This window comes from Myodes glareolus, chromosome 10, assembly GCF_982192425.1.
Source record: "Myodes glareolus chromosome 10, mMyoGla1.1, whole genome shotgun sequence".
NCBI lineage: Eukaryota > Metazoa > Chordata > Mammalia > Rodentia > Cricetidae > Myodes > Myodes glareolus.
This window is the reverse complement of record NC_142035.1, coordinates 43,620,155-43,647,883: the sequence shown is the minus strand read 5'-3', so window position 1 is coordinate 43,647,883 and position 27,729 is coordinate 43,620,155. Positions and strand designations below refer to the sequence as shown.

The 27,729-nt window shown below is 39.1% G+C and overlaps 1 protein-coding gene across 2 annotated transcripts in view; it reads right to left on the bottom strand.

Annotated features, from left to right (window-relative positions):
• Positions 1-27,729, bottom strand: part of Tmx4 (thioredoxin related transmembrane protein 4) — a 46,868-nt gene that overhangs the window by 10,974 nt on the left and 8,165 nt on the right. For both annotated transcript variants that reach the window (XM_048455413.3, XM_048455414.3), the window contains exons 2-5: positions 24,906-25,021; positions 7,569-7,614; positions 6,699-6,827; positions 2,914-2,959 (exon numbers count right to left, since the gene is read on the bottom strand). In XM_048455413.3, the coding sequence (XP_048311370.3) occupies positions 2,914-2,959; positions 6,699-6,827; positions 7,569-7,614; positions 24,906-25,021 (337 nt within the window). The remainder of the gene's footprint in view (positions 1-2,913; positions 2,960-6,698; positions 6,828-7,568; positions 7,615-24,905; positions 25,022-27,729) is intronic.

Here is a 27,729-nt window from a genome sequence, read left to right as displayed (position 1 = left end):
TAAGACTGATGATGAATTTTCTCCTCCAGAGGCATGTATATCACCTTTCAGCATTATAACAGCCAGCCAATAGAGATGAGACTTCTAGGTTTGTAGCCATTTGAATTCTCCATGCTTTGTGACTCACGCCTGTGGTGTTTTCAGCAGTATACTGCTATCATCAAGTTCTCGAGAGTAACCAAGAGCAATGGCAATAGCATGTATGTTGTAGGTCTATGGGATCCCACTAGCTAAAAGCAAAAGGAGGTAACTGGGGTTTTTCTTTGTTCACAAATTTATTAGGGAATTACTGTATTCCTCTTCTAGGGTAAATAACTTCATTTAAACTCTTTTTTCATATGTATAAGCATATATTTTAGAATGTTCCCATATTAGGCTTTCATAAGGCTTTTTTCAAAAGGTCTTTAATGTTAGTTATTCCTCTCCCACAGTAGCTCCTGTACCCAGACCTACTATCTCCCAGCTTGTTATATCAGTCTCTCTCCTCCCCTCTACAATGGAAAGCCCCACAATCACAGCTAGAGTCTGAGATGCCAGCCTACCCCACAGTGGAACTGTGAACTGAAGTAAATCCTTCCTTCCTGAAGTTGTTTTGGAAGGTGGCTCCCAACTCTAAAGTTTTAAGAGGTATTATTCAGCTCTGGTTTTAGGTGAAAAATGTGTATGGAACAGTTTATGCTTTGTTTGATGACTCATTGTCATTACTGGGCTTATGCCTTGAAGTATGCCAAAGAGACAGAGAACACTAAAGGTCACTCAGTGTCTGGGCTGACTCATGGAAGTATTTTTGAACTTGCTTTATGAATACCTGCTGCTTTACCTTACTCATGAGGCTGGAATGAACAAACTGTAGATGAATAATGTGAAGTTTAAGCTCTTCTGCACAGCGTCATACATCTTTTCTCCAAAACAAATGATTAAAACACTTAATTTCTAAGTGAGTTGTTAAAATACAAAAAAGCTATTTGCCTCTGAATCATTGCTTTTTGGTTCAAAATTTTAGTATTTAAAAGCATTATCTTATTTTAGTAAGTTTTACTTCAAGTTTCTTATATCAGCTTATCCTTCAAGGGATCTATTTGAAAAGAAATTCTACAACACTATGGTTTTCTTAGGTAATTAATTATTACTGAAGACTAATGACTAAATAATTAATTATTATTAAGGACTAAAATTAATACAATTGTTTTTACAATTACAGATATAAAATTCCATCTGCTTACTATGAGTTCACAATGGCTTTAGAAACATTTATGAATGATTGCAATTGTGGTATTATAAAGTTATATATGTAGTCAATTATAAGAAATAAAGTTTAGCTTTACATTTTTATGTTTCTGTTTCCTTAATCATGTTTCCTCGGGCCAAAATACTGATACTTGTTCAATGTTATCTGCTTTCATTACATAAAAGTATCCTACTCTATTTTAATGAAAGTATTTTAAAATTGATATTCTAATGATGCTGATGCCGGTTATCCTAAACATCATATACTATTAAGTACTTTGCCAGATGATTCAGTTACAGCTTTTTTTTTTGCTACATATAGATTTGCATGAAGGGACTAAATAAAATGATTATTAAAGACATAAGGTTATTTCTATAAGTGGTCAGATCAAGTCCTCCATGAACTCTAGACATCTGAACTGCTGCAGCCAGTACTACACTGTCTCAGTCAAAGCTGCAGTAGTTCTGAAGGACAGACTAGGTTTTGGAGCTCACCTGTATCAGAGGAGGTATACTCTTGAGTTCAGGAACAAGCCCATGATCCCTTTCACACCCATTCCAGAATCCCCATAATATATTTCTTGCATGGGAACAGCCAGCAAGGTTTCTTCAGTGGTAGCCAAGGCTTCTTGTCCCCCTTTATAGTCAGTCTGTCTCTGAATATCTACAAGACTTAATCTAACAGGCTCCTGTAGGCTTCAAGAAGGGACCTTGTGGTTGTACTTCATCTCACTATAACTTGCTATGAACATTTCTTAATACTGTAGTAAACAGAAGAAAAGATGAGAGAAAAGATGTCCCCATCTAGGTCACAAGAAATCATATACACAAATAGCGCGCGCGTTCACACACACACACACACACACACACACACACACACACGAACTGCTACAGAATTTTATCTTAAGTCTTCTATTTTCAGCATTAGTTCAAAAATAAACAGTAAGTTTAAAGCATTGTGTTATTTAGAACCAGGAAGCAAGCAATTCAAACACAATACAAGATCAATCTATGGTATTAAGCTCCTACAGAGAAGTGACAGAAATAAACATATTAAAAACTAATGATATATTAAAAACTAATATATAATTAAACATTTGGCCTAAGTAAGTGTTCTAACACTGAAGTGACTACGTGTCACTCTATAAGCACACATAACAGGGAGTGCTTTAACTGGTGGGCACAACCCCTGGTTTCTGTGACAGCCACACAACTCCATCACTGCAGAGCAACCTTATCAAGAAACAGCAGACACTATAAGCATGGCTGCTCAAAGAGAGCTTTGTTTACAAAACCAAGCTTCTCTCAAGCCATACGTTGCTGTTTCAGACACACAGAATGACTTTCATGCCTGCCTAGACAATCTTTGATCTATAAAGAGATTTTCCAAGTGAACAATGAGATAACATAAAACCACATCTCATAATCTTTTTTCCTTTTATAAGGACTTAATCACCAATCTAATAAAACTATGACTCTGACACAGCTGCTATGGTAACCGCTTCAAATTATGCCTTCCTATAAACACATTTTACTATGATGAACCAAAAATGAGAGTAGTTTTATTGCTTAAAAACAGAATTATAAAAAGTACTTAAAATTTTTCATTTTCCTATATTTAAAAGCTATTTTTACATTCTTTAAAAAAATCTATCTTCAAATATAATATAGTTTAAAAGTACTCACCCAAATCTTGCCAGAGATGCTGAAAAGACCAGCCATTCCAGACATCCTAAGAAAGAGAATTGTAGTCACACACTGTCAAAACCAAGCAAAGCTCAGGCTAAGCAATATACCTTCACTGAGCCTGTACTCATCAAAACTTCAATTCTCAAAAATAAGATTTCATGGTCATTTTCTGAACTATTCTGCTGTAAACTGTAAACACATTCCAAATCCTTGGCCCCTTATCCTTTATAGTACAAAAATCCACAATCATGAACAAATTATATCTGTAAAAAGACAACATATCCTGGTGACTTTGAAAAGTGAACACTCAACACTGTCCAATATATCTTTCCAGATGTAAATGCCATAATTGCTCATCTGCTTTTTCCTTCCTTTCAATCCTACACATCCTCCCTCAACAAGCACTCCTTGCCCATCACAGTGAAATCAGAAGCCATTGTGTGATCACTCTCATCTTCCTATCACCAAATTTGAGACTGAGGTATTCCATATCACCTTTGTATCAACAGCAAACTCTACCTGACCTAACACAGGCCAATTCTTCAATCTGTGACTTGGATCTGAATCCTGTGTCCTGTTGATGACATGATTCTTTCTGCTATTCCTTCTTCCTGCATTAGCAATCACTCTACCTCTACCCAGTCGGTCTCTTCAGCATGATGTCACACTCACGTCCATCTTCTGAACTGAGTAACTCTGTCCCTCACGTGACCCTCAAGCTTCAGAAAAAAATTCTCTAAAGAGCAGTCCTCTCTTATAATTTCTTCAGTGGTATGTCTTGAAACCATTTAAATCTGGCTAACCACGATTTGCAAAGGTCATAACAATGTCACCCTGCTGCATTCTATGTCCCAGTCAGAGATCTTTCTTTGCCTCCTGGTATCATGGGACATAAGTAACTATTATTTCTTTCTTTGGCATCTTTTTATTTGGTTCTAAAAAACGTTTTACCCTTGATTTTCCTTCTGCCTCACTGGCACTAATTTTTCAATTTCCTTTTTTAATTTTAATTACATGCATTTACTGTGTGTTGTATAAATACACAGGTGGGCTTCATCCAGTAGTCATAGGCAAACTTGCTGGAGTTGATGTTCTCCTTCCACTACATGGGACCCAGCGATCAAACTCAGGTCATCAAACTTTAGGGTCATGTATCTTTATCTCCTGTGTTATTTCATGGGTCCTCAATTTTTCTTTTGATGACTTGCTTAGTACTTAACTTGTTAACTTTGAGTGAGTCCTAGATTTATGAGAAGCACACTTCTGTTTTATTTCCTAAGTAAAATTCCAAGGTTTTAAAGTCTGTCAAAGTCTTCTACAATTGTGTTCATTAATTCTCTACTGGGAACCATCACACACACTCAGCTTAATAGCTTTACAAAGTCTCGACCTCTAGCAAGGCTAACAATCTTTTTCTTCTTCCTTTTGAATATTTTTATTAATTCTTTGAGAATTTCACACAATAAATTTTGACCATATGCACCCACAATTCTTACTAGATCCATCTCCACCTTCCTACTGCCCTTTGCTTCATGTCTCTTTCTTTCTTCTTTTTTTTTTAATGACCCATCTACTACAATTTGTGCCAGTCATACACTGCCGGGTGTGGGGACATCCACTAGAGTATGTTTGACACACCAGGAGTCACACCCTTAAGGAAGAAAAACTGACTCTTTCAGCAAAGGAGTCCAGCAGCATCATAGCTCAGTAGGCGTGGGGGCTCAGGAATACCTTCCCCTCCATGCTATAAGAATGTTGACTAAAAACCATGATCTTGGTTTTAATATCCCTAAGATATCTTGCAGTTTCTTCTTTATAATATTTTAATTAAAATCTATTTGTATCACCTTCCCCTTTCCTTTCCTACAATCCATACAATGCTGATGTGGGATGTTCTTCTATATATTTTTTGCTTTTATTGGTTAAATAATAAAGCTGTTTTGCTCAATGACTTAGCAGAATAAAGTCAGGCAGGAAATCCAAACTTAGATATATAGATAGAGTAGGGCGAGTCAAGGAGACACCATGTAGCTAATAAAGGAGAAAGATGCCTGAACCTTATCGGTAGGTCACAGCCTCGTGGTGTTACACAGATTAATAGAAATGAGTTAATTTAAGATATAAGAGTTAGTTAAGAATATGCCTAAGCCACTAGTCAAACAGTGTTGTAATTAATATGGTTTCAATGTGATTATTCAGGTCTGGGAGGCCGGAAAATGAAAGAACAGACTCTGCTTACACAACGCCACCCTTATTTCCTCTGAAATTTATGGCCTCTTTATTTTTTTTTTTTTTTGTCGTTGTTGGTATTTTTTTGGGGGGGATTGTCTTTTGGGAGGGGAGAGTTAATTGTATAGCAGAATCTTGATGTGGGAAATAGTAAGGTCCACGAAAAATTCAACAGGACTCCCAGAGATCTTTTTCTTGTAAATGTTTCCTCTCATGTTGACCAATTTTATCTTCAATTCCAACTTTAAACCTACTCATTTTCTGTCTTCACCACAACACCCTGGTACAAGTTCCTCTTTTTAAGCTGGACACTGTGAAAACTTTCTAATTGTTTTCTCCTTACGTAGTCTTGTCCTCTCCAATATCTCCTCTTAAGAGTTAATTTATTTTTGTACATACATATAAAAGAAAAGAAAAACCCCTTCCTGACTGTGGCCCCAGGTCCTGTATAGTCCACCTTCAGCCTCTCTTCTACTCAACTCAGGCTCTCTTCCTTTCGTTCACAGTGCTGCACTCGCCACTATGCTGCTCCTCAAGTACTCGATAAAGCCCTTTCCCTAATGGAGACTTCTGGGTAGCCTACAGTCACTCTAGGACTATGCTAGTCCTTCTCCTGTCTGGGCCACAGCTTCTTGTATCCTGAGAATCCCACCCCAGAGCTCCCTTCAGAGCAATCTCTCTTAACTCTTCTTCAAGGTAGGCCCCAAGACTCAAAATTTTCCAGGCTAGTATAAGAAAACAGACTGTTGTTTTGAACAGCTCCATCCAAATGATCTGTCTAGCTTGTTTTGCAATTTGTCTTACTAACTTTATGTTATCTAAAAAAGGGAGTGTAAAAAGCAAGTTAGTCTAACGAAGTCACAAATACCTGGCTCCTAAAACAGTATTTAGCATAAAACTCAGTATTCAGTTATTTGAAGAATGAAATGCCAGAGGTGAGCTACTTTTAGGATAAGCTCCATATTGCCTGGGCACTAACACAGGTGCATACGATAGATGAAATATTATATTACATTGCTTCTATGACATTAAGGATATTCCTTACCTCTGTATATGCAAAATAAAACTACTTACTAATATGCCCACTCAAAATTAAAGACAAATGTGGAATGAGTTATTACAGTTCAGTCTTATTTACCTACTAAATATTATCAAAAATTATCCCCAGAAAAGAAGTACCAGATACTATGATCACCAGAACACAAGAATCCCCAAGGGTCCTATAATTCAAGAAACACTTGCCCTTCCAGTTAATGGAAACCAGCACTCAACACCACATTTGTAAAGAGGAAACAGTTGGCATGGCAGGCAGTGAAAGTTGGAGGAAAGGTTCTCTGTTAACACATCCCTTCAATCCAGCTGCTCAACACCCAATACACCAAAACAATTTGCAGTATATGTGGGTCACAAAACCAGAAACACTAGGTGGACCAAGAATAGGCATATTCAGACTAAATTAGAGAAAAAAATATGAAGAAAAGTCTAGACTTGTAAGGTCTACACATTAACATGGGACTTATTATTTTACAAAGAGCACTTTATTTATAACTTACGTTAGAGAAGCTGGTGATTTCCACCCAGTCAGAGGCTCAACTGACTGCCATTTTTTCTCTAAGATGTAATTCTGTAAGTCTTCATAGATTCCTGGGCCACGGTAACGGCGGAATATCCCATCTTTTGCACTATAGATTATAAAATCAGGCAGAAATTAGATAAATCAAAATAGGTATTCTATAATAATAATCAAAATAATTATTGATCACACACATAAACTCTTCTTGAAATATAAATTAGCTCAAATGAAAAAAAAAACAAAAAAAAACCCTATAGCCAGACAAAAACCAGAAGGCATGTGTTAATTCTAATCTAGCACAAATGAGAAATTCTGAAACTCAAACCATTGAATATTCACTTTCACTACTATGTAATCTGCAACTGTAGGCTAAATCTCCAGAAATATTTAATCAGCCAACTCATTTGCTAGCACATTTGCAACCAATTATTCTTATTTCTTCTAGCAAAATAGCCACTGTTGTAACATTAACAAATAATACATCCACATTCCCAAATTTATGTCCTCCAAGTCTCTAAGCTCACGATCAAGATCAAAGCATGCATCTCACATTCACTTCTAAGCCTTCCTTTTCTCAGCTTCTCGTCCCAGACAGGAGTCACAAGAAGAGTCTACGCATTCCCTTTTGTTCTCCTCATACTACTGAGTGAAACTGGGAGTCCTGTTCCCATGACTCCATGGAACCTGCCTGGCCTGTATCCTGAATGGCTCCCAAGCATTATGATGATGGAACCTTGTTCTGCCATTTTCCCTTCATCTCTCATTAGCATGGTTCACCACCACCTACTTGACCTGTTCTCCTACAGTGCTGAATTCTAATATTTTAAGATCATAAATTAATAAAGCTTACTGAAAAAAGGCTGGGAGAGTGGTAACAAAGAAACGGCCGCTCAAACCTAGAAAAAGCATAAACAAAACAATTAAAGTTAAACTCGAAGTAACTCAAGTACTCAAGTGCTGGAGAAAGTATCCTCAGATTGCTATCACGATCACATGAACAAACACCTCTGGAATTACTGAGTTACATTTATTATCTTTTGACTTGAGAGAAAAAACTTTCCAGTTAGTACACACATATGGTTATGTTCCAGGTGTCACCCTAGAATTTTCTGGTTTATGTACTACTTGGTGTGGTGGTTTGAAAGAAAATGGCCCCTAAAGGGAGTGACACTATTAGGAGGTGTGGCTTTGTTGGAGGGAGGAAGTGTGTCACTGTGGGGATGGGCTTTGAGAACTCTTTTCTCAAGCTTCACTCAGTGTGACAGTCAGTCAACTTCCTGTTGCCTCTGAGTCTGACGTAGGACTTTCAGCTCCAGCACCCTATTGGCCTGCATGTTGCCATGCTCCCCATGATGATGACAGTGGACTAAACTGTCCACCTCTGAAACTATAAGCAAGCCATCTCAATTAAATGTTTGCTTTACAAGAGTTTAGAAGAGTTACTGTGGTCATAGTGTCGTTTTGCAGCAATAAAACCCAAACTAAGATACTTGGTATTGTATGCAAGTTAAAGGAATATAATATACAGCAGCAAGATTTAAGTTTATGCCTGGAGCACCAGGACCCAGAGACTGCACGGACCAGAGACCTAGGATAGAACCAAACACAATTAGAGAAAAAATATCAACCTAACAATGCCTGATGAGATTCTGCTATGCTCACAGATTGGTGACTACCCCAGTTGTCATCTGAGAGCTTTCATCCAGTAACTAATGGGAACAGATGCAGAGACCTACAGCCAAATATTTGGCTGAGCTTGGAGAATCCTGCTCAAGAGAAGGAGGAAGGATTGTACAATCCAGATGGGCTAAGGACATCACAAGGAAGCCTACAGAAACAACTAAACTAGGCTCATAGCGGCTTCCACGTTCTGGACCAACAACCAAGGAGTCTGCATGGGACCAACCTAGGTCTGTGTGACATATGTGTGACAGCTGTGTAGCATGGTCTACTTGTGGGACTATTAGCAGTGGGAGCAGGGACTGTCCTTAAGGCTTTGGCTGGGTTTTGGGAGCCCACTCCTCATATTGGGTTGCTTTGTCCAGCCTTAATACAAGGGGAAGAGCTTAGTCCTAAAGCAACTTGACATGCCATGCCTTGTTGATAGCCATGGGAGGCTGGCCCCTTTCTGAAAAGAAACAGAGGGAGAATGTATTGGGAAGCATGGTGAGGGAGAAATGGGGGAAGAGGACAGGGGGAGAGGAAACTGTGGATGGGATGTAAAATAAACAAATTAATTTTACAAAAAAAAAAAAAAAAGATCTGTCAGAAGTTTCTGTCCTGCCTGGTTCCACAGCTGTTCAGTCCCAAAGAAATACAGAGGTCTACATTAATTATAAACTGGTTGGCCTATTAGCTCAGGCTTCTTATTAACTAACTCTCACATCTTAAATTAACCCATAATTCTTATCTGTGTTAGCCACATGGCTTGGTACCTTTTATCAGTGAGGCATTCTCATCTTGCTTCCTCTGCATCTGTGTGATGACTGCAGACTGAGCCTTTCCTCTTCCTGGAATTCTCCTATTCTGGGTGCCTTGTCTATACTTTTTGCCTGGCTACTGACCAATCACCATTTTGATAAACCAACACAAGTGACAAATCTTTACAGGTTATAAGACCATTGTCCCACAGTAAAGATCTAAATTTAATACTAACTTTCCCTACTAGCTTATGGGTTTAGGTAATTTTTAACCTTTTTGAGTTTTAGCTGATTCATCTGTAAAATGGGTATATTAATGTTTGTTTATAATTCTGGGATTAAATACACACAGTTCCTACATATAGTGAAGAACTCAACAAATTATAGGTATTAACTAACTACCTCAACTGCAAACTTAAAATGAACAAACGTCATTACAGGGTGTTGTCTGCTGGTAGGTTGTCCATACTACAGTAGATAGTCTCACCCTCTTGCACATATGGGCAGCATTAAGTAGACTTAGTAAGATACTAAGAAAGAAAGAGCCTGCAATGCCATGTGGCTAGCAGGGTCAGGACTCAATTAGGAACTGCCCAGCTATTCTAGACCCAGGCAGTGACACAGTAACAGCTCTGCACCATACCATGAGGCTGGCAGGGGCATGTCTCAACCAAGTGCTGCCCAGTACCTATGGTGCCAGGCAGTCAGACACCACTGTGGTGAGCAGGCACAGGGTGCAGAGGTGGAAGAGAGAGAGGTAGAGTCAGTAACGGTTGCAGAGAGAGGCAAGTTTTGAAGAGGTGAGAGTGGTGAGGAAGAGGCTAACGTGAATGGCCTAGCAGCCACCTGAGTCCAGGGTCATTTCCAGACCTGGGCTACTGTCCAGATGCAATCTTTTTTTTCTTTATTGTTTTTATTGCACTATACACTTTTCTCCACTCCCCTATATTCCTCTTCTTTCCCCTTCTACCCTGTCCTGTGATCCCCATGCTTCCAAATTACTTAGATCTTATCTTTTTCTCCTTCCTATTTAGATCTACGTATGTACTTCTCTAGGGTTCTCTTTGTTGTCTAGTTTCTCAGCGGTTATGGGTTGTAGGCTGGTTTTTCTCTGCTTTATGTCTAAAAGCCACTTATTTTGATCAGAGGCACTGAAGCAGCTGAGGGAGTATAAGGTGATGTCTGTGGCTCCTATTGCCACTAAGGGCAAGCAGAAGTCTGTAGTCCGGACCACCAACTAGAGCCTGCTGCCCAGGGTCGAGCCAACTTACTGACCTATACTGCCACCTGGGGCCATGATGACATACTGGTTTAAGCTGCTGCTGAGGGCCATATGTGGGTCTGTGGTCCTACAGCATTCAGGGTCTGAGTTAATGTCCATGCTTCCTGATGCCATTGAAGGGCGACCCAACGCCAGGGATCTGGGAGGCACCTGGGGCCACACTGATGTCTGAGGGCTACCCTACTGAACTTAGTGATCTGTGCTACTACCTGGGGACATGATGACATCTGATCACAAACTATGGCCTAGGATCATGTCTGCGTCCATGGCCCTGCAACAGCCAGGGGCTGTGTTGATATCCATGGCCCATGTTGCCACTAGAGTCCACAGGGATGTGTGGGGGTCTGGGCCACAACCTGTGGTCATGTGACAGATGTCTGGAGGCTGTGCTCCTTCAAGGACCATTCTGATCTGAGTAGCTTAAACTGTCATCTGTGCATATGGTGTCATCTGGGCCATGACTGCTGCTGTGGCTCTACAGCTCCCAGTGTCTGAGTTGATGTCCATGGCACCCATTACTGACAAGGATTATGAGAATGCACAGGGTCTGGTCAGCCACCTGAGACCAGGTTGGTATCTAAGGGCCATGATGCTCCAGGGCGATGGTGACATCTGGGTCCTAGCTGCTGCCGAGAGCCATGTCTAGATCTGTGGTCCTGCTCCAGCTGGGGTCTGTGTTGATGTCCATAGCCTGTGTTACCATAGGAGAGGTGTGAGGGGGTGGGTTGGAATCAAGTTTTTGTTTGAAGTCCAAGGGTCTTCTGAGCTGATCTGCCCCTCACTGGATACTGCAGCAAGAGTGCTGCCCCCCACACACAATTAGGAATGATGGTCCCACCCCTCACCATGGGCATGTACCTCACCTGGACAACAGAGTAGAACTGACCCTGTTGTAGCGGAAGCAAGGTGAGTCAGCCTTGAGGGCATGAGGACAGCAGAGCTGACACCCTTCTTAATCTGCCATGTGTGGCATGGGTAAGGAAAAGATGCCCTCTCTGCGCCACCCCATGCTACCTGCGGCAGGTGAGAGAGCACTCTCTAGTTTAGGAGAGTGGAAAAGTAGCCTTGTCCCTCACCAGCTGCAACACAGACAGCAGACCCTGCACCCTGCCAGGACAGCACACTAGAGCCAACACTGTTGGAGGGAGATACAGGTGAACCAGTCCTGGGGGCATGAAAGCATGAGAGCAAGGAGAGCAAGAGAGAGGGGGGTGGGCTGCACCTTGTCTGGGCAAGACAGTGGAGCTGGCCTTGGCGGGTGTGAGGGCCTGAGAGCAAGAGAACTGGCCCTGCTCCTTGCTGCAGGCTGCACTGGGTGGGCTGACCAGCCCAGCTACCACCCAGGCCAGAATCAGGGCTGTGAGTTGGTTCACTCCAATATCCAGTGAATATGAACTGTGGAACCAGGTGAAGGGGATTAATGTACAGATCTAAAACTGCAGGATCCCCACGAGGCAGGATACCCAAGAAGAGTCCCAGAAGGGGCCCATTAAACATGGTGTAGCAGACACAGAGGCCTAGAATCAGACCAATGGCTCATGGCAGTGAACACTTGCAGTGAAGAAGAAAGGACTAAAGGGTGAACTGTGTGACTCACTGGGCCACACTACAGCTTCCACAACAAGATTATTCTTTTTTTATTTTTTATTTTGATTTGCTTTTTTGTTGTTTTGTTTTTGTTTCTGCTTGTTTGGTTTTCAGTCTTTCTAATTTAAAATTTTGTTTCATTTCGGGGGCAGTTGCAGGGTCAGTTGCAGGGTCAGAGGGCAGATAGGGGGACAGGGAGATCGGCAGGTTTGGGATGCATGATGTGAAATCCACAAAGAATCAATAAAAGTAAAAAAAAAAGAAGAAGAAAGAAAAAGAGGAATAAAAAAGAAAGATAGGTACATGTAGTTGAGAGTAAGGCATTTTGAGTATTTGGAGGGAATACAAGGGATGATGAAGGATGGATATGACGTATCATTATATGAAAGTCTCTAAGAATACATTTTGAAAAGTAAAAAGAACATTCAAAAATAAAAACAATTTAAAATACAAGCCAGGCCTAGTAAAGTATGCTGGCAATCCCAGCACTGGAAGTTTGAGGAATGCTCAATCTATACACCAAGTTTAATGCCAGTCAAAGCTACAGGGAAGCCCTGTATCATAAAATGTAAGATAGAGTAATAAGATAAAGGCTCCTTACTATTCCATTAAAGAATATTTTGAAAATATTTAAAATTTTAGTTGTTATATATATGTACATGTTATACATAAAATTTTATATATTTTTAAAAATTCCAAGAGTACATGAATAATACTTTTTTATTTGTTTTAGCACATCTTTACTGAACACAAAGTACATATCAAATGTCATGCTACCCATATGTAAAAGTAAATAAAGTAAAGTCTCCTTCATTCAGCAAGTAGTTACTAAGAAGCTCCTTTGAGTAAGGAACTGTGGTAGTTAATGGAGATAACTGAATGAAGAACCCAGGCAGTGTTCTCACAAAGGGAGAGATTCCAACTGATCACAACCATAGCCTCAGAGAGACATTATATGAAAAACAGCAAGTAGCAAACCTGACTCATAATGACTACAAAATAGCTCCCTGCCCTGTAAATGTGCTTTGCAAACCAATTATATTTACCAGGGCACCTTGTACTAAATGGAGAAAAAGAATATAGCATGGAATAATAACACACATCCTTTTAACCCTTATTATTTCTACCTACCTCTTTTGCTGAATATGGAAAAAAATCAAGTATCTATGCAAATTGAGCTGTTCAAATTTTAAATCTCCTAGGTCTCTTAAAATTTGATGCACTGAAGCTTTGCTTTTAATAACATGAACAATCTGTTTTTATCATTTCTATAAAAAAAATCTATATTTATATAATATTTATGATTATCCTGACTGGACTTGCTGACTAGTCATGCTCCCTCACAGAATGTGGGGTGGGACATCCAGCCAATCCTCCCAATCAGTTGTACAGAATTCTGTCCTAATTACAAGGTGCTTTAGGGAAGGGCTACAGCATACAGACAGGAAAGGAATAAGAAATAGGCTCCATCTACGTAGCCATGAGGGAGTCACCATCCTTGCCATGGGTAGACCTTCTAGTGTGGCTGCTTTAGGGTCATCTACACTCCTGCCTGGAACCCTTCACTCAGTGCTCTGTAAGTAAGCCTTATATTAAATTAATCCCCAAAGGTAAACTTTGATAGACTCGAACTTTGATTAGTCATTGGGATCTTAGAAAGCAGTGAGGGGTAGAAGTTTCCTAGTCCCACTTAGGGTGAAAATTCTCCTGACACACTGACTATAACCAAATCAGAGCTGAGTTTGGGAAGAACGCATTGTTCCTGCTAAGGGAGTACGATGGGCAGCTGCTCAGGGAGTGGAGCATTTGCAGGGGCTATTTTAACAAAGCTTTCTGTCCCCAGGTGGCATGTGGTTGGTGTGCCTTTTAGGTGTGGAGTAGTGACATAGGCAGTATGAAGGGTGCAGAGATATGTCACTAAGGTGAGGTCAGCAGAGCAAGAGATATCCATGATGGGATATCCCAGGACAGTATATTTCTTGTAGGTGCTATGGAGTGACATGCCTGCATGGCAAACGGGGTCTGCAGAGTATGAGAACACGAGGTGAAAGTCTCTCGAAAACATAACAGCATTAATTAGGAATCTTAATACTTGGTGAGCTATCTCCAGAAAAGCTGCAGTCATACAGGCCTCAGAGGCTCCTAAACACCAATAAAGACTATTGCCATTGCTGCTGGTTTCATTCCAGAAATGGATGGTAAGACACTAATGCTGAGGACATCACATAGCTTGGATTAGGACTTGGAGACATAAGACTAGAATTGGAAATATGACTTCCCCGCAAAATTGTTTTTATAGTGCTGGAAGGTGCTGTTAAGGCAGTCTTTCTCAGCAGTAGATCCTGCATGCTTTGCGATGGAAGTGTCAGGCAATAATACAGGCCAGACACTAAAATAGTGACACAAGTAGCTATGGACAGAACAAACTTTCTGATTGGACTTAAGGCCTGATCTACAGGGAGAAATTCGCATCTGATAATTAAAACTCGGACAAAAACCCGTGGCCAGTGAAGTCCTAGGCACTAATGGAGAAGCAGCTGCTACTGCTTTGTTAAATAAATATGCACTGCCCAACATTTCTGTAGCATCTGTAATCAGGTTATTACTCACTCGGTATATGAATGCTGTATCCATTTCCCATTTTTTGTCCTTTTCCTCACATGTTTTCATAGGAGGAATACCCACAAAGACTTGCCAACACTCATGTTCCAAAGATGGAGGAATTGAGAGACGGCACAGGGGATCAGTCCCGTGCTAAAGTTGGAGACAATAGTCAGATATCTATGTCACCTCATTCAAGGCTCACAGACCCTCGTGGAAAAGAGGGACAGGAAATAAAAGAAGCAAAGGAAAAGCCAGAGTGTGATACAAGACTATTCTCCAAGCCAAACTGCCACCATCTTCATGAGTCCAGCTATACCTACTTGCAAAAGGCCTTCCCTGCTGTGCATGTTTGATTGTTGATGTTCCCTCATGGAAAGAAGGGCTGAGAAGATCATGGAACCCTCACCCAATGATGCAGCCACTCCACCCAATCAGTTGTAGGTAATTCTGTCCTACTTGAATATGGTCTTGGGGAAGAAAGAGTATATAAGAGGACTAGGAAAGCAGGCTCCAGGGGGGAGGGCCTTGGACTTCCCACAGGGCAGGGCACCCTGATTTCTCTTCGGACTGAAGAGGGAGGGGGAGGGGGAGGGGGGGCAGTTGGAGGGAAATGGGGAGATGGGAGGAGGCGGAAATTTTTAATAAATAAATAAATAAATAAATAAATAAATAAGCAGTAGTTCCCAGAAAGAAGGAGAGAAAAAAAAAAAACAGTATCAACCATGCAGAGTGCTTCCCTCTGCACAGACCCATGTGCCTGTCTTCACTCACTGTGCTGGATAGTTTTGTGTCAACTTGACAAGTCAGAGTAATTTTGAAAGAAGGAACCTCAACTGAGAAAATGCCAGGCCTGTGGGCAAACCTGAGGTGCTTTTGTTTTTTTAATTGATGACTAATATGGGAGGGTGAGCCAAATTCATTGTGAGCAGTGATGGGTCTTGTGCAGATGATTCAGGATGCTTTAAGAGAGTAGGCAGAATAAGGCATGTAAGCAAGTAGAACCTATCTATGGTTTCTGTTACAGTTCCTGCTCCCAGGGACTGCTCCTGTCCTAAGGGAAGATTAGACTACCTCTGCCCACTCATTCCTTACCAAAGACTGACTACCATAGGAACTACCCAGTTTATAGACTTTCTTACAGAACAAGAGTGTAATAGGAGGTCCTGGACTGCTATCCTAACCCTAACACCAACCCTAACATTAATTTCAACCATAAACCCAACCTTAAATCTTTACTCCAGAGAAAGTGTCTCTAAGAATTTCAATTGTTTCTTCAGTTTCCCTCTCACGGTACATGCCCCAAAGTTAAGATGGAAGAAATAGACTGTTCCCTAACACGAATATCAACCTCAAGTCTCCCCAGCACCCTCACCCTAACAGTAAGGCTGACTCTAACACTGACACTGACCCTAACCCTAACACTCTAACTCCAACAATACGCCTAACCCAAACCCTAAATCCAATCCTAAGGCAGCCCCTAACACTAATGGTCAGCTTTCCTGCCTATGAGAACCATTTCTACAGGAGGAAGTACAGAAGGGTATTACAGTTGTTTCTTCGGATTTCCTCTAAGGAGGCATGCTGCAGAGCTAAGTTGGAGGTCACAGAATGTTTACCTGACTTGATCCCTAACTTCAACCCTAACTATAACAATAATATTAACCATAATCTTAACTCTAATCACAACACTAACACAAACCCTAACCACAACCCCAAATCTAACCATAACCATAACCACACACTAACATTAACGCAAACCATACCTGACTCACCACAATCATAACCCTAACCCTAAATCCAACACAAACCCTAACACTAACCTTATTCTAACGTTAATGCCTAATACCAATTCTATCCCTAACATCAACCCTAGTCCAACACCAACTCTAATCCTAATCCAAACAAAAATTCCAACTACAAACCTAACACTAATCCTCATGCCAACCCTAACCCTAACTACAACCACAAGCCTAATTTTAATGCCAACCTTAATACAAACCGTATCACAAATACTAAATCTAAGCCCATTATAAACCCTAGCTATAAACCTAATAACAAAACTAAAAATAACCCTAACATTGAATCCACCCTACAACTAAATTCTAAGAGCAAACCTAATTTCAATCCTAACCTAACCCTAACCTGAACCAAAGCTCTAACCTCCAATATTGCTCTCCTCTGCCATCGCCACCCCACAAAACAGAAAAAATTACAAAAGGAGGTACACTCCTAAAATTGCAAAAAGAAAACACAAAGTTTGACTATAGTCTTCCAAAATTCCTGCATGACTTCTCAATTGAACTTTCATTTTAAAATATAACTGCAGTACAATACAAAAAAGACATAAATCGGCAAGTCAACAGCTAATATCAAATTAAATGGAGAGAAACTCAAAGCCATTCCACTAAAATCAGGAACAAGACAAGGCTGTCCACTCTCACCATATCTCTTCAACATAGTGCTTGAAGTTCTAGCAATAGCAATAAGACAACATAAGGAGATCAAGGGGATCCGAATCAGAAAGGAAGAAGTCAAACTTTTCTTATTTGCAGATGATATGAAAGTGTACACTAGTGACCCCAAAAAGTCTACCAAAGAACTCTTACAGCTGATAAAAAACTTCAGTGATGTGGCAGGTTACAAGATCAACTCAAAAAAAATCAGTAGCCCTGCTATACATAAAGAAAAGAGAAGCAGAGAGGGAAATGAGAGAAACTTCACCTTTTACAATAGCCACAAATAGCATAAAGTATCTTGGGGTAACTCTAACCAAGAAAGAACTATTTGACAAGAACTTTAAGGCATTGAAGAAAGAAACTGAAGAGGACACCAGAAAATGGAAAGACCTCCCATGTTCTTGGATGGGTAGGCTCAACATAGTAAAAATGGAAATTCTACTAAAGGCAATCAATAAATTCAACCCAATTCCCATTAAAATCCCAACAAAATTCTTCACAGACCTTGAGAGAACAATAATCAACTTTATGTGGAAAAACAAAAAACCCAGCATAGCCAAAACAATCTTATACAATAAAGGAATTTCTGGAGGCGTTACCATCCTGACCTCAAACTCTATTACAGAGCTACAATAATGAAAACAGCTTGGTACTGGCATAAAAACATAGAAGTCAACTAATGGAATCGAATAGAAGGCCAGGATATTAACCCACAAACCTATGAACACCTGATTTTCGACAAAGGCGCTAAAAGTGTACAATAGAAGAAAGAAAACATCTTCAACAAATGGTGCTGGCAGAACTGAATGTCAACCTGTAGAACAATGAAAATAGATCCATATCTATCACCATGCGCAAAACTCAAGTTCAAATGGATTAAAGACCTCAATATTAATCTGAACACACTGAACCTGATAGAAGAGAAAGTGGGAAGTAGTCTATAGCACATGGGCACAGGAGACCACTTCTTACATAAAACCCCAGTAGCACAGACAATATGGGCAACATTGAATAAATGGGACCTCCTAAAACTAAGAAGCTTCTGTAAAGCAAAGGACACTGTCATTAAGACAAACAGGCAACCTACTGATTGGGATAATATCTTCACCAACCCCGCAACAGACAAAGGTCTGATCTCCAAAATATATAAAGAACTCAAGAAACTAGACTTTAAAATGCTAATTAACCCAATTTAAAAAATGGGGCACTGAACTGAACAGAGAATTCTCAACAGTAGAAGTTCAAATGGCCAAAAGACACTTAAGGTCATGCTCAACCTCCTTAGTGATCAGGGAAATGCAAATCAAAACAACTTTGAGATACCATCTTACACCTGTCAGAATGGCTAAAATCAAAAACACCAATGATAGCCTTTGCTGGAGAGGATGTGGAGTAAGGTGAACACTCATCCATTGCTGGTGGGAATGCAAACTTGTGAAACCACTTTGGAAATCAGGGTGGTGGTTTCTCAGGAAATTCGGGATCAACCTATCCCAGAATCCAGCAATACCACTCCTGGGAATATACCCAAGAGATGCCCTATCATACTACAAAAGCATTTGTTCAACTATGTTCATAGCAGCATTATTTGTAATAGCCAGAACCTGGAAACAACCTAGATGCCTTCTCAATAGAAGAATGGATAAAGAAAGTGTGGAATATATACGCCTTAGAGTACTACTCAGAGGTAAAAAAAAAAAAAAAAACAATGACATCTTGAATTTTGCAAGAAAAGGATGGAAATAAAAAATACTATCCTGAATGAGGTAACCCAGACCCAAAAAGATGAATATGGAATGTATTCACTCATTAGTGGATTCTAGCTATAAATAAAGGACATTGAGCCTATAATTCATGATCCTAGAGAAGCTAAGTAGGATGGTGAACCCAAAGAAAAACATGTAGCTATCCTCCTGGATATTGGAAGTAGACAAGATTGCCAGGCAAAAATTGGGAGCTTGGGGGTGGGGGTGGGGTGGGGGTATGGGGAAATGGGAAGAGAGAAGTGAGAAGGGGAGGATGGGGAGAGCTTGGGGGAATGGGACGGTTGGGATGGAGGAAGGTTGGATATGGGAGCAGGGAAGTATATATCTTAATTAAGGGAGCCATTTTAGGGTTGGCAAGAGACTTGACTCTAGAGGGGATCCCAGGTGTCCAAGGAGATGGTCCCAGCTTGTTCCTTGAGCAGCTGAGGAGAGGGAGCCTCTACTGGCCCTATCCTATAGCCACACTGATGAATATCTTCCATATCACCATAGAACCTTCAGCTGGCAATGGATGGAGATAGAGTCAGAGACCCACATTGGAGCACTGGACTGAGCTCCCAAGGTCCAAATGAGGAGCTGAGGGAGGGAGAACATGAGCAAGGAAGTCAGGACCGCGAGGGGTGCATCCACCCACTGAGACGATGGGGCTGATCTAATGGGAGCTCACCAAGGCCAGCTGGACTGGGACTGATGGAGCATGTGATCAAACCTCACTCTCTGAATGTGGCTGACAAGGAAGGCTGACTGAGAAGCCAAGGACAATGGCACTGGGTTTTGATTCTACTGCATGTACTGGCTATGTGGGACCCTAGTCTGTTTGGATGCTCACCTTCCTAGACCTGGATGAGGGGGGAGGACTTTGGACTTCCCACAGGGCAGGGTACCCTGACTGCTCTTTCGACTGGAGAGGAAGAGGGAAGGGGAATGGGGGGGGGGATGGAAGGAGGGGAGAGGTGGAAATTTTTAATTAAAAAAAAGACAAATTATTTTGTGTGCTGATGCCAGAGCCCTTTTGTATGCTGCAAATATATTTTATTACCATTAATTAATAAAGAAACTATTTTGGCCTATGGCAAGAGGGAAAGCCAAACTGAAGGGAGAGAAAAAGCAGAGCCTGCAAAAACACCAACAGCCATCAGAGCTGAGCAAGATGTCAGAGTTTTAACAGTAAGTCTCGGGATACATGGTGATATACAGATTATTAGAAATTGGTTTCTAATTATATGTAGAGCTAGCCAGTAAGAAACCTGAGCTAATAGGTCAAGCAGTTTGTAATTAATATTAAGCTTCTGGTGGTTATTTTAAAAGCAGCTGCACGACCAAGCAGGATGAGAAACGTCCAGTTATAGCAGTTATAGTATGTGGTACTTTCAAAATAATAGTTTTTAAGACTCTTTTTTTTATAAAATATTTATTTATTTATTATGTATACAACATTCTGTCTGCATGGTATGCCTGCAGGCCAGAAGAGGGCACCAGATCTCATTACAGATGGTTGTGAGCCACCATGTGGTTGCCGGGAATTGAACTCAGGACCTTTGGAAGAGCAGGCAATGCTCTTAACCACTGAGCCATCTCTCCGGCCCAAGACTCTTTTTCTTTTGAGGCAGGGTTTCTCAGTAGCTTTGGAGCCTGTTCTGGAAGTTGTAGACCAGGTTGGCCTCGAACTCACAGAAACCCTCCTGTTTCTGCCTCCTGAATGCTTGGATTAAAGGCATGCGTCACCACCACCCAGCTTTAAGACACTTCTAAAGGAAACAACTTGACCAAAAATCTACCACAGAATTTTAAGATTCAATAAAATGAGTTTAATGTAGAAAAAAACATTAGTCTAGAATACATAAGATTTTAATTTATCAGAAAATTTATCTAAAGTTCATTTTGAAGAACTAAAACTTTAGAAGAAGGACCAAATAATCTCAGAGCTGTACTGTGATACAGGCAAAGGCAATAGCAATCACTATCTAAGGGCAAGACAGCCTAGATTTATATGTAAATATCTAGTAATATTCTCAAAATGGCATTAGTTTAATAGTTCAACTCAATACTGACTTTGTAAAAACTAAGTCTTAAGGATGATTCCAGGTGATATCCTCTCTACACTGGTTCTTAGCCATCTAGACTTTTCCATCTCCTGACTCCTGTGACGAGAGATGCAATTAGCGTGAATGAGCAAGTATCTATAGCAGAATATGGAGTCCTCTGGCTATACGCCCAGAGGTATCGCTGGATCATGGGATGGTCTATGAAATCCACACTGATAGGAGCTACAGCAGTTTGCATTCCGACAGCAATGAATAGGTATTACCTTTCCCCATATCCATGCCAGCATTCAGGGTCACTTGTTTTGACCTCGGGCAGTCTGAGTGGGTAAGATGAAATTTTAAAATAGTTTCAATTTGCATTTCTCTTATGACTAAATACGTCAAATATTTTAAAACTGTTTCTCTGTATTTGTATTTCTTCTTTTGAGAGGTATTTAATTCCTTTCTACAACATGTGGGGTGTGTGTATGTGTGTGTGTGTGTGTGTGTGTGTGTAGTTGGGTTTTTTTGTTGTTTTGTTTTGTTTTTTGAGTTCTTTGTATGTTCTGGATATTAACCCTGTGTCAGATATGAATCAAGTAAAGATTTTTCTCTGTCCCAAACCTGATACCTCTCATTGTTCTCTATTTTCCCACAATACCTTACAACTCATCCATCAGGAAATCATAGTCTCATATCTAAAAATTTAATCATTATGGCTTCTAAACCATTTTACTGATTGGTTTACTTCTAAACCATTAGTTTACTGAACTAACCAATCAACTATTCAACCTGTTTCCATTTCTGACCCCTATCAGTTATTTTCATATAGTAACCAAAGGAATCCTTTTAAAATATAAGTCATGCCAAGTATCTACTCAAATCCTCTAGCATCATCTTCAACCATACTTTGTAAATCCACACTTGACACCATGGCAAACAAGACTAGTTTGGTTCCTCACTATCCTCAGTACACTGGTCATACTATTTTCCAAATAGGTCAAGTAGACAAACCTGCACATGGTATTTGCTCTGCTTGGAACACTCTTCCCTCATTCTGCTGAAGTCTTCTGTCTTACTTTATCAAGACCTCTTCTTTTTAGTAAACAGACCTTCCTTGCCCATTCTATTTTTAAAAGGGGTAGGGGAGGGGGAGGCTGGAGAGATGGCTTAGAGGTTAAGACCACTGGCTGTTCTTCCAGAGGTCCTGAATTCAATTCCCAGCAACTACATGGTGTCTCGCAGCCATCTACAATGAGATCTGCTGCCTTCTTCTGGTGTGCAGGCATACATAGGTGAAGAATTGAAAGAGAAAGACAGAGAGACAGAGAAATGGGTGGCTAGATACTTACACTACTGCACTTTTCTTGTTATTTTCCATTTTATTATTTTTTTCCTTAGTTAGAATGTAAGCTGAATGGGAGCCATGTCTGTCATCCTCAGCCACTTCATTTGTACATTATTATTCCTAAGCCTTATTAAAATATTAGTAAAAGCATTAAACTAGTAACTGAAAGTAAAATTATGAACTTAAAATACCATAGCCAGTACCATACAGTCATGTATCACTTAAAGATGCTTTTAAAACATATTTTTCATTACACATGTTTTTTAAAATACATTTTCAGGTAATCTGTTGTTTCATGAATATAACAGAGTACAGTTACACTAAGATATCTACATCATCCTTAGGCAATAAGGTCTTACAGAATCACCATCAGATGTTTAACATGTTCACAACCAAAGACATACTGTATAACCAGTGACCATATTTTTTAGCCATTCAATCAAAAATATGGAATCATGTTCTCATTAATATGAGATATACACTAATATATATTATATATAATAACATATACTATACAATATAATAACAAATTTATAGCTATTTTATGTGTATGAGTCTTTTACCTGCATGTATGTATATGAGTGTCTGATGCCTGTGGAGGTCAGAAGAGGGCATCAGATTCCTTAGACCTGGAGCTACTGTGGAACTGTAAACAGACAGTTGTGAGCTGCCATCTAATGTTTGGAATTGAACTCTGGTTCTCTGCAAGAGTAACAAGTACTCTTAACTGTTAAGCCATTTCTCCAGCCTCTTCTGAAATTTTTAATTTATTGATTGCAGTTAAGTTTTTATAATTTGAGAGATTCATAGAGATGGCTCAGAGGTTTAGAGCATAGGCTGCTCTTGCAGAGGATCCAGGTTCAGTTTCTAGTACCCACATCATGGTTCACAAACATCTGTAATTCCAGTTTCAGTCAATATTTCACCTTTTCTGATGGCCACAGATAGATACCAGGCACACAAAGAGTACAGCTATGCATGCAGTCAAAACATTCATACATATAAAATAATCTAAAAAAATTTAAGGAATCTTTCCTTTCAAATCTGTTTTAAAACATCAAACAATCCTTTCTTCACTTTTTTTTTTTTTGGTGGGGGGGGAAGGTTCAAGACAGGGTTTCTCCTTTTAACAGCCCTAGTTGTCCTGGAACTGGATTTTGTAGACTAGGCTGGCCTCCAACTCACAGAGATTCACCTGCTTCTTCCTCTGCCTCCTGGGTGCTGAGATTAAAGGCATGTGCCACCACTGCCCGGCTTCTTCACTAATCTTATAGACGCCACACAGAAGACGGATTTTCCTTATTTGATAAATATTCCAAGTACAGTTACTTTTCATTTAAATAAAACAATGTGGCAAAAAATGAGTATTTTTAAAATACTTTATGACCCATTTTTCTTTATCCTTGATGTGCATGCAATGGAAAAACAGTAGGAGGCCTATATTTTATATGGAAACCCATATTATATTAAACAATAGAATTACAGAACTATTATCTTGTAACTTAAATCACATTTGATTTCAAGGAGCGACCAAGGGACTGAAATATGAAGAGAATAGCTGCATTTTTAATTAATCCATCATAGATTACACCTACCGGATCTTACACAAGTTTATGTTGACTTAATCTACTAAGAAGTTAAAACAAATTGTGGGTGCTTCGGTCCTCTTCTAAAGAGATGCAGTAGCTAGAAAAAGATTTCTAGTACAAAAAAATACTACCAAAAATTGGAAACACCTATATTTTAAAGATTTCTATTATGAAACCTAACTTTTGTTATTATGTATGATAGTTATTTTTAAACTATAAATATGAATTTACTGTGTTTATCTTTTCAGAATTTAAAATTGTCTCTTATCTTACATTGAGGAAAAAGGTGATTCTTTCTGTTTATTATTATAGCTAACACAAACACATGGAATGACTCAGGAGTTTACAAATCTAAAATCCAAAATGAAGTATCCGATTTAAGCAAGAATATCACAAAGCTTAACATCCCAAAGTATCACCTCTCAGATTATTCACTAAAGAAAAGCGAGGGGTTGTTTCTTCATAGTATTTCGGGTTTAGTTAAGTCCCATTCACAACTTCACAAATGGTGACAGTAAGAGCCTTCTGATGCAATGCAGCATGAAGTCACAGCACTACCTATTCTGTTCTGTACCTCAACAACATCACATCTCTACAGTGAACTCCTACTTTATAAGAAACAGGAGAAGAAGATAATGTCTTAAGAAAATGTTTGTAAACCATGGTGTATTCTCTGAAGCATATCGATAACATTAAAAACAGGGGAAAATTCCAGATTGAGAGAAACTAAAAACATGTAACAACAAAATCCAAATTAATAACCTTGATTGGATCATGATTCAAAAAAACTATACAAAACACAACGGCAGACCAGATTTAACAGGCTAAAGAAAATGAGGCCTGAACTATCATGATATTTACAGCTTACTGTCAATGTATCAGCAAACAGTAATAATAATAAATGATAAATATGCAAATCTGTATATGTATGTATGTATGTATGTATGTATATGGGGAAACACCCACATACATAGATACAGAGAAGCTAAAATGTGGTCTGTTGCTTCACACTGTTAAATTCAACATCCTACTTGGCAAATTTTCTACAAGCATGAAAATTTCTGAAAAAGCAGTTGCTAAACTTTCCCATCTAAAGATCACATAACAGTACCTGGTTCTTGAATGACATCCACCTTTCCCACACTGATCTGAAGTGTTTCTCCATTCTTTGCAAAAGTCTCCCATTCAGAATCAGTCTGCTGGCAAGATGGACACCAGGGGGCATAACTGTAAAATCAGAAGAACTACTAATCAACACAAAATATGTGGAGTAAAATCTCTAAACAAAATTAATAGACTATTCAAAAATAAATTCCTAACAAAAGGGGAGAATAAAAGCAAGCTGTCTAAAGTCATTTGACACATAAAAACAAGAGTGTATTTCCTTCTTATGATTCTATATACAAATATTAATTCTATCAAAAAAGGAGAATTTTTTTTCAAGAATTATCTTAACATATAAAACATTTCCTCCATGTGATTTTTATAAATGAATCAAGTTTTATCCCTTTCAAGGAAGCTTTGATCTCTGAGGCAAGTATATTCTGAGTACTCAAAGTAAAATAACTTTCAAGGATGTACCAGTACTAGCCAAGCTAATTCCAGATCTCTCAGAGCTACAAATGCAATAGGCAGAGACCAGAGACCTGTCACTACTGGGTCCCCTAGCATCTTTCCAAGTTTGTAAAGACCTGTGAAAGTTCTTACCTTTTCCAAAAAGAGAAAAGCTACCCAACATTTTTTTTCTAAATAAAAAGTTAAAAATATCTGGGCCTTCAAGCCATAACTGCATTTTACAAGGACTTTTCAACTAGAAACAAGCAATGATGTCTCATATAGGTCTGCAGAGAAAGGAACATCTATGGTAAGACCTTAGGGAACAAACAGCCAAGAAAGGGTCAACAAATGTTCCAATGTACCAGGGAAATGATATATGTAAAGAGTCTGGCACAAAGTAAGAGAAGTGAATACACCTACAACAGCCTTAAAGAAAACCAAGGTAAAACACACAAATGTCTGAGTTTTTTTTTTCTCTCTCTCCCTCTTAGTGTTGAATCTGCTTGTAACGTGTGTGAACTAAATAATTTTCCCAAAACAGTATGTTCAAATTCTAGCTTTGGTGCCTGCAAATCTGACTTTATTTGGAGTAGGGTCTTTACACAAATGACTGAATTAGAGATCCTAGGAATAGATCACCTTATTTAAGGTGGAGCCTACATCTAGTAACAATTCTTTCGAGAGGAAGAAGGAGCTCTGACACAGAGAATAGGAAGAATGCCATACAATCTCGGATGCAAGGGCTGTAGCTAAAGAGACTAAGAAGCACATGAGCACACACCAGTAGCCACAAGAAATTAAGAACAGTACAGAAGGGACAGTCTAACAGTCCAAGGAAAATCAACCCTGATACACCTTGACCCCCGAAGGCCTTTGATCTTCAGAACTACGAAAGAACAAATTTCAGTTCTTTCAAGCCTCCTATGTGGTCTTATATATCTAGATGTCCCTGCATGCTATTACAGCAATCTGAGGGAACTAATGCAGAAAGCAAGATAAAATTTGAAAGAAGGACTTCAATTAAATAAGCCTTATAAGTCTTAAAGCAGTGGTTCTCAATCTTCCCAATGCTGTGACCCTTTAATATAGTTCCTCATGTTGTGCTGACCTCCAACTGTAAAATTATTTTCTTCACTACTTCATAACTGCAATTTTGCTACTATTATGAATCATAATGTAAATGTTTTTTGGAGCTAGAGGTTTGAAAGAGGGGTGGTAATCTACAGATTGAGAGCCACCATCTTAGAGGAATAACCAGGACAGTACTTAATATAAAATATGTGAAAACAACAACAAAAAACAGCATACGGTGGAATTCCACTTGAAAATAATAACATGATATAACTTAAAGAAAAATTAACATTTTTATAATGTCACAAAAGTACACAGCTGCAAGTGAAGAAACATTCTGTGTGGTTTAATGATAATTAAAAGATAAAAGCACTAAAATAAAATGATCATCTTCAAAAACTGGAACAGGATATTCAAAGGAGAAAAAGTCACTGGAAACACTTTGAAAAAGTATTTTAGGATGCTACCAATTAGACATAATTCAGTAAGTTTGCTTAAGTTGAATGTTTAAGACAAAATAAAGTCAAAATATTGAGGAAATAAGTAAAACATTTAAAAAGACTTGATATCACTGTTCCTACACAATGTCATGCCTTTAAACATAGAAACCAAGGGGGAAAAGTGTTAAACTAATCGAACACTAAAGTTTTGTTTTTGTCTTTGTTTTAGGTGTTTATGATAAAGCCTGGGGCAATATGCACAGTCACTGAGTTATACTTTCTTAGCTCTTGAGACACAGCCTCTTTCTATATACAGTTCACGAGAGCCCACAATGGCCTTGAACTCATTTGTAATCTAGGATGGCTTGGAATTAGCAGCCATCCTGCCTCAAAGCTGGCAGAATGTTAGGGTTACAGGAATGTACTCAGCTGCAAGCCCTTTTAGAATTTCATTGTATAAACATTAACTGCTACTTTAAAACACAAGGAAAGCACTAATTAAGTATGCCAAATAACAGAAAATTTAAAATATGAAACTGGGAGACATTTTGATAATTTACATTGTTTAAAAAAATAGGTAAGGATGTTATCCAAGACTAGTCAGAAGTACTTATTTTAGGAAAAATACTAATAATTAGGCCATATCCAGAGGAGAAATTTTACTAAAAATGTTTTTATTCACTAAAAAATAGGCAATTTTTTTGTCTTGGTTCTAATTTCATTAGTATTTTATAGAGCACTCTCTTTTCTGAGCTTTTTGTTGTTGTTGTTGTCACAGAAATTCATTGGATAACAGATATAGACAATTTATTTAGGATTTACTTTAACAAACATTCAGCAGAACCTGTGACAAAGAAGAAAAAAATA